General features: G+C 55.6%; 1 protein-coding gene across 1 annotated transcript; it reads right to left on the reverse strand.

Moving 5' to 3' along the window:
* Positions 1-8,769: 8,769 nt before the first annotated feature.
* On the reverse strand, positions 8,770-10,427 carry LOC131824288 (histone H1.10). Its single transcript, XM_059161895.1, has one exon. It carries the CDS (start codon positions 9,906-9,908, stop codon positions 9,267-9,269), a length of 642 nt encoding a protein of 213 aa, XP_059017878.1. The 5' UTR covers positions 9,909-10,427; the 3' UTR covers positions 8,770-9,266.
* Between the last annotated feature and the right edge of the window lie 938 nt (positions 10,428-11,365).

An 11,365-nucleotide genomic window follows, 5' to 3' on the forward strand; every position in this document is an offset into this window, starting at 1 on the left:
GGGCTGATTCGCGTGGGATTTTGGTTGTTACTATCACCAAGAGATTTAAAAATACGGATGACTTACCAGAAGGTTGACTGTTAAGACTATTTTTTCATATTTGCTTCAAATTTAAGAAGCAACAAAAATGAAAATTGCCTTTGTTTTTCATTACTATTTCTCCACCATTTGTCAGGGTTGTAAATCACTGTGGTGGGGAATTTCATTTTAACATGTCCTCATCCTTTTTATTCAGGTTTTACTTGAACATAAATGACGCTAAGAGCACATTCTTGTACCTGAGAACATGTTTTGTGATTCTCGAGTTTACATAAATGGTATCATCTTTGGCATCTTGTTCTGCGATTTTTTTTTTTTTTTTTCTTAACTAGGTTATCAGCTGTACTAGGTATTGCCAAATTGCTCTCCAAATTTTCACTTATTTCAGGGGCACACGAATCCCACCGTTTGGCAATACTTAACTTGCTTACTAGAGTAGTGAAGCATCTCCTATCCTTTGTTTTTTGTTTTGTTTTTTTTCCTGCCCTTTGCTTTTAAAGAACAAATCTGAGGGACACACAGGGCAGCCTTCACCTGCCATTCAATGTAGCCAGGTTAGGCCAAGGCCCCAGCTGTTTTTCGTGGCAGGTGGGACAGCCCTAAACTGTGGGTGTCTGGCCCTTTGGTGGGCTTCCAGATGGCAGCCCCCCCTTGCCCCACTCTACCAGGCTTAGGTCCAGGCCTTAGGGGATTCTTTCCTCCTCTGTAGCTTTAGAAGTGGCAGAGGGTCCTCAGTACTCCAGGTCCTAATAGGTATCTTCATCCATGCCCTCCCCACTCCCCCCTACCCCCCCCCCCACCCCTGCTCCTGTTGGCATCCATCTAGATCCATCTCCTAGTGCAAAGCCCTTGTTCTTAAAAGCCCAATGTACCAGAGGCCAAACAGACTCAAGCAAGGGAGGGGCTTGGCCAAGGACACAACCCATAGGCATTAATTAAGTCGAGGACAAATCTAAAGGGTTCCTAGCCTGGGCGGAGTATTTAAGCTTAAAGTCTGTTTGCTACTGGGAACACCCAGAGGGTAGATTGGTGGTGGGAACCAGAGAGTAATGGGTGGTCTTGGACTCCTAGATCCAGATCCCCCACCTGGGTCTGAACACCCTCCCTCCCTTTCCTTAGCCAGAGCAAGAAACAAGTGGTGGGAAGGGTGGAAGATCATTCTTTGGGGAAAGGAGCTTTGGCTTAGGCTATATGAGAGGGTCCCCAGTACCAGACCAAGTACAAAGGACCCAGTACAAAGGACCAAGTCCTTTGGCACCTTGGAGACTTGGTTTGCCCATCTGTGAATCAGGAGAGTGGGTACTCACAGTTGAACTCCTGGGAGCCCAGAGAGACAGATGCTTGGTGTGGGGAGACTGGAACCTACCTACCTCTAGGCTAGTGCCCCTCGTGGAGAGAAATGAGGATCTCCCTCTTGTGTCCAGGACTCCAGGGAGGAGAGGCATCCTGCAGACTTCCGAGACAGCACTCCCCTGGGCCATAGAAGCTGGAGGACTATTTGCAGGAGCTAGGGGTATCAGTGAAAGGGATTGGACAATCAAGCTGAACAACACAAAAAGTTTCAAGGGCAGTCAGGCTGGGGCAGGGCCCCAATGCCACACTCCTGGCCCCTAATAGAGGCAGCCAGAAGAAAGACAGGAGGTAGGAGTGGCAAGATTAAGTGGGCGAGAAAAGGGGCATCTGGAATCTTGTATCTGCAGGCTATGCTGCACAAGGCCCAGGAGTCTGAATGAAAATCCTCTGTGGAGAAGTTATTACCCTGGTGCAGGCCCACAGTACTGGCAGGCTAGGTCTTGGCTTTCACCACTTTATAGCTTCCTTTGGCTTCGTTTCTTTCCATCAGGACACCACCATTTGGGGCTTCATGTCTTGGAAGGCAGCCAGAAAGACCCTCATAGAAGATGAAGTTGAATGATCTCGAAAGGTAGGGAGCTGTGGGCCACACTGAGCTCACATGGGATTTTGTTTGACTGATGTAGTATTTTTTTTCGATTGTGATAAAATACACAGGACATAAAATTTGCCATCTTACCCATTTTTAAGTACACAGTTCTGTAGCATTACGTATACTCACATTGTTGTGTAGCCAATCTTTAGAATGTTTTCGTCTTGCAAAACTAAAATTCTGTCCCCAGGAGTGCCTGGGTGGCAAAGCTTCTGCCTTCATCTCAGGTCATGATTTCAGGGTCCTGGGATCGAGTCCCACATCAGGCTCTCTGCTCAGCAGGGAGCTTACTTCCTCCTCTCTCTATCTGCCTCTCTGCCTACTTGTGATCTGTCTCTGTCACAGAAATAAATAAAATCTTTTAAAAAAATAAAATTCTGTTCCCATTAAACAAATCCCATTTCTGTCTACCTCCAACCCCGGTAAATGGGATCATACAGTATTTGTCTTTTTGTGGCTGGTTTATTGCATTTAGCAACACGTCCTCAAGCTTCGTCCATGTTATAGCATGTGTCAGACTTTCTTTCCTTTTTAAGACTAGATAATCCTCCATCATATGGATATGCCACACTTTGTTTATCCATTCACCTGTCGATGGATATGTGTGGTGCTTCCACCTCTTGGCTACTGTGAATAATGCTGGGTGTACAAATCTCTTTGAGTTGATACTTTTAATTCTTTCAGGCATATGCCCAAAAGTAAAATTCCTGGGTGATATCATTCTCTGTTTTATTTATTTTATAAAGATTTTAGGAGAGCCTGGGTGACTCAGTGGGTTAAAACCTCTGCCTTTGGCTCAGGTCACGATCCCAGGATCCTGGGATTGAGTCCCGCATCCGGCTCTCTGCTTGGCAGGGAGCCTGCTTCCCTTCCTCTCTCTCTGCCTGCCTCTCTGCCTACTTGTGATCTCTGTCTGTCAAATAAATGAAAAAAAAAATTTTTTTTTATTTATTATTTATTTGACAGACAGAAATCACAAGTAGGGGGCGCCTGGGTGGCTCAGTTGGTTGGACGACTGCCTTCGGCTCAGGTCATGATCCTGGAGTCCCGGGATCGAGTCCCACATCGGGCTCCCAGCTCCATGGGGAGTCTGCTTCTCCCTCTGACCTTCTCCTTGCTCATGTTCTCTCTCACTGTCTCTCTCTCAAATAAATAAATAATAAAAAATCTTAAAAAAAAAAAAAAAAAGAAATCACAAGTAGGAAGAGAGAAAGGAAGGGAAGCAGGCCCCCTGCTGAGCAGAGAGCCTGATGCAGGGCTTGATCCCAAGGTCCTGGGATCATGACCTGAGCAGAAGGCAGAGGTTTTAATCCACTGAGCCACCACCACCTCCATGTAGTTTCTCCAGCAGCTGCACTATCTCACATTCCCACTGGCAGTATACAGGCTTCCAATTCCTCTGCATTCTTGCCACCACTTGTTGCTTTTTTTATTTTATTTTTTTTTAAAGATTTTATTAATTTATTTGACAGAGAGAAATCACAAGTAGATGGAGAGGCAGGCAGAGAGAGAGAGAGGGAAGCAGGCTCCCCGCCGAGCAGAGAGCCCGATGCGGGACTCGATCCCAGGACCCTGAGATCATGACCTGAGCCGAAGGCAGCGGCTCAACCCACTGAGCCACCCAGGCGCCCTTGTTGCTTTTTTAAAATAATGGTTGTCCTGATGGTTGTGAGGTGGAGTACTTCTTGTTTTAAGCCCACATTTTACAAGTGGGAGGTTTCATCAGAAAAAGCATATGGTTTCTCTATAAAAAAAAATTCGCAAGAGATGCTTCTGATGACTGAGCCCCATGTGGGACCACCAGCAGGCAGAGGCACCCTGGATGGCCCCTGGATGGCCCCTGGATGGCCCAAGCCACTCCCTGCCTCTGGAGGGGAAAGTAGATGCATTTTCAGGAGGTGCTTCTGACATGGTCTGAGAAATAGGAAGCAGTCAGCAGAACTGGTTGTCACTGTTCCTCTTCAGGTGGGGTCTGTGTCCTCCAGTTGACCAGACTGCCCTGTCTGGCATGTGCCTATGCACCTCTGTGTTTGAGACAGTCTCGTTCCTCCTCACCCTTCTGCACATGCCTCTTTTATAACGGGGAACTGCAACGGTTTTGTAGTGTGTCAACTTGGCTAGGCTGAACTACATTTCCCATGACACCCTTATTCATACATTTCCTGTAGGGTGGGCTACATTTGCCAGATTTGGGAGGAAGTCACCATTTTGGTTGCTGATCAGGTGACCGTACTGATTACGGGACTTGCCCTGGATTCTCTCTCAGTTTTGCTGACTCAGGTGTGTGCATGGTTTAAGACTATAACAAAGGGTCTCAGCTTCTGCAGGATACCCTCAACACCAAGGTCAGAGGCAACAAGAACCAACACAAGTTTCAGTCTGTCCTGGGCTCCAGCTTGTGCCGTTTCGGCCTGCTTGTGATCTTCCTGTCCTGTCTGGGCACTCACTGAAGGCTCCAGTGTTGGTCAGAGAAATTCAGCCTTCTGGCATCTGGTTCCTCAGCCCTGCGATCAATCCAATGTGTAGGTGCGTGTGTCCCTAATACCCCTCTGGGTCTGCTTCTCCACTGAACTCTTAGAGGGGAGCCCGAAGCCCTGCTCACACTTCCTGCCTCCTGCCTGCTCAGTCTGCTTGTCACATTCACCATTCCCCAGACTTGGGAGTTTTTGCCACACTGGGGGCCTGTGCTAGTGCTCCAGCCTGAACTGTCCCCACACCACAGCCACAGCCCCTGGCTTATCTGTCCTCAAGAACAGGAAGCAAGTCTGACTGGTCCCCGTCCCTGCCTCTGTTCAGCCAGTGTGCCCTGAAGGAGTGACTGTGGACTAGGCAACACAGGAGATCTCATGCAAGGATCAGTGCACCCATTTGCAGGTGTGAGTGGCCCCAGTAGAGGCCCCAGGGCCTCTTGGCTGCTGCTTTTGACAAATGGAGCTTCCTGAATGGCCAAAGGGCCCTCTGGGTATATCAACAAAGGTTCTAGTCCTGGGACAGAGGGATGGCAGCACCCCTTGTGCTGAGCCCTTGAGACCCCTCCCCTATCAGGTTCTGTGCTCGGGGTTAAGCCTGGACCTGGAAGAGGGACAGGTTCAGCTGGGTTAGTCTACAAGAGTCCACTCGGTGGAGACTCCCATCTTATGGGTCACACAGGCTTGCATAGCCTGGAAAAGGGCCTTTCCAGTGTCTTCAGGGCTGTCCTGGGGCCAGGGAGAAGTCAGATCTAGGGACCCAGGAGGTAGATGAGGCGGATCCCAGTCCCTTGAGAGGAGGGAGGCAAGGGCACAGGAGGAGAGTGTGCTACACTGGGGCTGGGGTGAGGGGTACCTAGAGACCCTGACTGGGGGCAGTGTGTTCCCACCCTCTTGGTTAGCTGAGGGATGAGTAAAAGAAATCTTTCTTGGCTCCATTTATAGATAAGGAAGTGGAGGAATGGGGAGAATAGTCTTGCCCAAATCAAAAGACATGGTGGACCAGACCCCTGGATTGCTGACTTGCAGCCTCCAGAGACCTGGTCCCATCCAACGCCCCCTCCTCTCCTGATCAAGGGATGCAGACAGGAGCCTAGGCTGAGGCCACTGCTGGGCCTCTATTGTACAGAGATGCAAATACACGTGTTTCTTTGCTTCCTCCTGGCACCAGAGTCTGCTGCCCCAGGAAGCCTTCCTCCAGAGCCTCGCGGTGTCCTGTGCCCCCAGCATTCACCTGGAATTGAAGCTCCTCAGTGAGGTCTAAGAGACATAAGAGGTTGACAGCAGGTAATGGGCTCCCCGGCCCTGTGCCAGAGCTGAGTGTGGGGTCAGGGCAGAAAATAACAGCCTTCCCAGTCTCAGCACCAAACCTGTAAGACCAGCTTTTGAACCCCCTCCTCACTGGGGCTGTCACAAGGCTGAGATGTGGCCCACGCAGCCTTCCTCAGAGTGCCTGGCACATGCCGAGGGTTCACATGGGGCAGGACATGGCCATCCTTTCTTCAACTTGGGGTGCAGGTCAGTGACATGAGCCCCATGCAGAGGTGCAGCTCTACTGAAGGGTCTAGTGAGAACCCTGAGAAAAGAGGAGGGGAGGGGTGGGGGGGGGGTAAACAGTGGGACACTGGGAATGTCCTTTCAGAAGAAGAACAATTTAAAGGAATGACAGGGTCCAGGATGTGAGCACAGGAGGGTAAAGTGAGTCAAAGGAGTGAGAGACTAGACTGCAAGTGACAAAACCCAATTGACGTGAGCCAACATAAAAAGCAATGTATCAGCTCACGTGGCAGTCAAGTCTAAACTATTTTCAGGCATGGCTAGATCCAGAGGCTCTGTTCATGTTCTCAGGTGTCTGTCTCTCCATTTCGTGGGTCCAGCTTTCTGTCCTGGCTCCTTTTTCAGGTGGGCTTTCCCTGTGTATTGAGAAAGATGGCTTCTGGCAACTCTGGCCCCCTGTCCCTGCCTGGGAAAGAGCACCTCTTTCCCAGAAGCTCCAGGAAGAGTCCCAGGATTGACTTCCGATTGAACTCACTGGGGTCAAGAACCATTTCTGACCCAGAGGTTGTGGCACAGTGAACAACTGAACACTCATTGGCCGGGTCTTCAGTCACGTAAACCTCCCTGGGACTAGACAGTCAAATCCCCAGAGCCGGGTGGCTTGGGTCCCCATTAAATATATGAGTGTTCTTCACTAAGAGAGAGGCCTGCCCCACCAGGAGCTGGTCCACAGGTGCTCCCATGCTCCTGGAAAAGGCAGATCTCAGGATAGAGAGGACAGCCAGCTAGGGGCCCAAGTGTGCAAGGGATGAAGACAGAAGACAGGAGAGTGGTGGGGGCAGCAGCACCAAAGTGGGAGGCCACTGGGATGGGCCACCAGATAATATGAGCAACAAAGGGTGGATTTGGGTGGAAAATAGGGAAAGGCAATGTGGAATACAAAGGACCTGAGGACACTTTGGGGCCATGGAGCTCATGAGATGTCTGCAAAGGATGGATGGTCGGCAGTGGGGGCCTCTTGTTAGGAGGGGCTCAGAGGAAGGGAGGGTGCCCAGTGTGATCGTTGCACAGAAAGTGCAGGGTCCATGTTCCTGGGGCCCCCGTAGCAGCCCTTCTGAACCCTGTTGGAACCTGAGTCACCAGGGAGCTGAGCAAAAAGCTAAGGTCTGGGTCCGGGCCTCGAGACTGCGACTTAGACCACTGGGGTGAGCCTAGGTGGCATCTGGGCTTGGGTTTCCAATTTAGGGAAAGGGGATGTGGAATCTGAGGGATCACGTTCAGCTGGTCAGGAGCACCATCCCCTCTAATCCTGGGTAGGCCTTGGCGTCTCCTGACTTCTGGCCCTGCGGACAGGAGCTGGGCTGGCACAATGGCCCTGCAGCATGGCACTGGGCATCCCTCCAACCCCGCACACTGCCAGTAGCTGAAACTGGTACTGATCAGCAAGTGGCAGACCTGGGCTGGCAGGGTGGGTGCAGCAGTCAGGCCTGAACCACCATGGTCCTGCTGTCTCCAGCTCAGATCTCCTGCCTGCCCCCTGGATGCCCACAGTTGCCCGGAACCAGAATAGTCTCAGCCAAGGGTAGCATCCCATTTCGTCCTTGGCCCTAATGACAGGGCCCCCTAACTGCCATCAGTCACAGGTCTCCATACTTGGGAGGTGGTTCATCTTGTTCTGAAACCTTCTGCCTAGAGGACAATGATGGGCAGAGGAACTTGGCTTCCTTCTTCTCTGCTGGCAGGGAAGCTTGGGTGGGGCAGGCACTTGTGCTGGTTGTGCCCACCATCGTGTCCTCCCTCACAGCCCAGGCCAGGACAAGGTGGGGGAGACTCATGCTGGCACTGGGCCCTGCCGTTCCCAGAGGCAGGAGGCAATGGACAGCAGGGAGACCCAGCCAAGACTTTAAGAAACGGAAAGAGCATGTGGAGTGACCACTTGCCCCAAGGGTCTGCAGGGTGGTAGGTGGCTGAAGGGTTTGCCCTGTGACCCCACTCTTTGTGCTGGGGCAGGATAGTGGCTGCCGGGCCTGGGTCAGGGTTATGGGCAGGCCAGAGGGGCGTCTCCAGTGATGCTCCCTCCCCTCCCCTAGCGTCCTTCCCCCCACCACCTGTAGTCTCTAAGAGAGATATCTCCCATCTGTCACTGACCCCTAACCCAGGCTCATGTAGCTTAGTACATGCACATATACCCACTGTTCTAGAACATTCCTTAGCTTCCCACTGCCCCCAGAGCCTTCCTTTTACAGGGCTGTCTTCATAGGAACATCCATCAAAGGCTCACTTGGTCTTAAGTACAACTATCACACATACTGGACGCCAGGGTGTCTCAGGGCAGAGGATCATTCTTCCCAACTTGTCTGATCCCGTGTGCACTTCAGATCAGCCAACAAGCAGAGTATCATGCCTTGCTCAGGCCACACCTGGGGCTGTGCTCAGTGAGCCAGAGCCCAAGGCCTCTACATTTCCAATATCGTTGTCGCATCAACACAAAGTCTCAGTGAATCCAGAATAACTAACCTCTGCAAAGGCCCAGCCTAGTGTGACCTTTTACGTGCTGAGGGGCCCTGCTCAACAAACCCTGAAAAGCCAGGGCTGCCCCCCCCCCAGCCATCTCCAGCATCTTTCCACCTCTGCTCACAGAGGGAGAGATCAGTCGGTCCCTAGAGGGGCCCCCGCGGTTACCACTCCCGCGCGCTGAACTCCAAGCTCCAGGCCTACCTCGCTAACATCCGGGGTCCCCTGGACCCTTGGGACCCCTTCCAACCCAAGCCGCGCGCTGACCGCGCCCATTCTACTCCACTCGGAAGAAAACGAGAGCGGTTCAAAGGTTTAAACAATTTATTGTGCCCCAAAAAGGCCGACGAGATGAAGGAAGGCCGCGCGGCCCGCGCCCCGAGCGATTGTTTGTCGCACACCCAAAGGCGGAGGGTGGGGAGTGGGGGAAAGGCGGCGCGGCGGCCGGGTCCCTGCACACTAGGGCCTGGCCACCCCGCGGCCCCCGCCCAGGCAGGCAGGCGCGGCCGCGGCCATTGGCGCCTAGGGGCCGGTAGCCATGGCGACGGCCGTTGCCAAGGGCGAGAGCCAATAGGGGCGTCGCCAGGCCGTTTCAAAAATCTAAAGCAAAAGCAACAACAACAAAAAAATACACTCTACGGCGGCGGGGGAGGGGGGGTCCTAGGAGGGGATGGAGCGGGCCCGGGGCCCTCCGTGCGGCTCAGAGCAGGGGCGGCGGCGGCCGGGCCGGACAACCGTACAAAACCTACATACACTCGGGGTAGAAAAACCGAACGCCGGGAAGACCCGGCAGGCCGGCGCGCTCACTTGCGGCCCTTGGGCACCTTAGGGACGCTGGGCTTGGCCGCCTTCTTCACCTTCTTGCCCCCGGCGGCCGCCGCCTTCTTAGCCTTGCTGCCTTTGTCCTTCTTGGAGGCGGCGCCCTTCTTGTGCGAGCGCTTCTCGGGCTTCTGGCCCTTGGCCGGTTTCTTGTCCGCGCGCCGGGGGCCGGCCGCGCCCGGGGCCGCTTTCTTGGCCTTGTGCGCGGCGGGCGCCGGGGCGGTGGCGGCCGCCGTGGCTCCGCGCCGCTCGCCGCCGCCCTCCAGCTTCTTACGGTTGAGCTTGAACGAGCCGTTGGCGCCGGTGCCCTTCACCTGCAGGAGCGTGTCGTTCTGCACCAGCGCCTTGATGGAGTACTTGAGGTAGGTGCGCCCGTTCTGCTGATCGAACCACGCCACCTTCTTGGCCTCCGTGTAGATCTTGGCCAGCGACGAGCCGTTGCGCTCGCCCAGCCTGCGGATGGTCTCCACCACCAGCTGGCTGTACTTGCCCGGCTGGTTCTTCTTCTTGTTGTTCTTTTTCTTCTTCGAAGGGGACAGCGCCGCCGAGCCGCCAGCCTTGGCCGCCTTCTTGGCCGCCCCCTCGGCAGTCGTCAGCGGCAGGGCCTCCTCCAGCTCCACAGACATGGTGGCGAGCGGGTTGGTGGCGGGCGGGGCGCGAAAGCCCGGGGGCCGCGCCGGGAAGAGGAAGGCGAGGGGCCGAGGGGGCGCCGGGGGACTGGGGGCGCGCGGCGGCTCCAGGCGGGAGCGGCCGCGGCCGGGCCTGGGGCCGGGCGGCAGGGCTGGGGCGGGGGCCGGGCCGGCCGGAGCAGGAGGTCCCGGGCCGAAGCCGGGGCCGGAGCGGAAGGGGGTGTCGGGGCGGAGAGGGCCGGAGCCGGAACCCGGCCGGAGCAGAGAGATCCGCCAAGGGAGCGCCGCGGCTGCTGCTACCGCTGCCGTCGCCGAAGCTCGCTGGGCGTGCGCGCTGCGCTCTGGTGAGGAGGGCGCTCCGCTCCCCTTTTATAGCTCCGTGGCGGACCACGTTGAGAACAACAACAGCCTGGTCTGGAGCCAGCGCCAACTTGTGCTTCTTGGAGCCCCTTCCTCGGCCGCTGGCTTCCCGCATCGCGCCTCCCGGGCACCACCAAACCCTCGGCCGAGCGCCCCGAACAGGGCCCGAGCCTGCGGCGCAACGGAGAGACGGCCTGCGCCCGGGAAGGGCTCAGCAGAGGGGAACGGAGGGGTGCACCCTATGCTGCGGGAGCGCGAGAGGAGGGGGGCACCCGGTTTGGGGGCAAATAGCGAGGGCCCCGGGGGAGGCCACGCGGCCCGGAGCTTTGCGGCCGGCAGCCAAGAGTGCGCCACAGCCACCCAAGCCCTGAGCGCGGTCTGGGAGCCCCCGGCCTGCCCGCAGGACGAGATTTAATTTGTCCGAACTAACACAGGGCACGCCCTCACGTGGTCGGCTGGGGCAATGTGAAATGTGCTAGGACATCTTCGAGGGGGGTCTCCACCCGAGTCGGAGGGGATGGCGGCTGGAGGCGCTCTCCGGCTGCGCGCCCGGGGTCTTGTTATGCCTCGGAGGTCTGAGCCCCGCCCGGGAGGAAGTGGGGGACGACCGCAGGTGTCTCTCTGCGGACATTTCCAACCCCCACCCCGCCCTCCGCCCCCGCCAAACTGACGCTGATGCTCCAAATGCCCCATTTCGTGGTGCGCAAGTAGCCGCCACCGTTCGCCCCAGAGCCAAATGGCGGTTCCACGGTGGAGCTAGAGGAGCGAGTGACAGGCTGCGACCCCCGAAGGAGTTCTCGGACGGGATGGGGGAGGGGAGGTGCTGCAGCCACACCCCTCCCCCTGTCTTGCGGGAAGGGCGATGGAGAGCGGGTCCTGGAGACTCCTCTTCTAGCCCCCCTCCCTCTCGTCGCCCGGCGAAGTCCTCTGCAGGGGCTTGTGCAAGTCTGGCGGCTCTGAGCTGGTCGGGGAGCAGCGTAACTGCTGCCGAGGAGGTGCCGAACAGCCTTTCTCAAAGCCGAAGAAGCCTCTACTTGGAGAAGCTGAGACCATGGGGAGACACCCGGAGGAGCGCGGATCCCTTGGCAATAAGT

The sequence above is a fragment of the Mustela lutreola genome, chromosome 2 (genome assembly GCF_030435805.1).
Source record: "Mustela lutreola isolate mMusLut2 chromosome 2, mMusLut2.pri, whole genome shotgun sequence".
Taxonomy (NCBI): Eukaryota; Metazoa; Chordata; class Mammalia; order Carnivora; family Mustelidae; genus Mustela; species Mustela lutreola.

Excerpts from the sequence above, each read along its gene's own strand:
- LOC131824288 (XM_059161895.1), bottom strand. The coding sequence starts at position 9,908 with ATGTCTGTGGAGCTGGAGGAGGCCCTGCCGCTGACGACTGCCGAGGGG.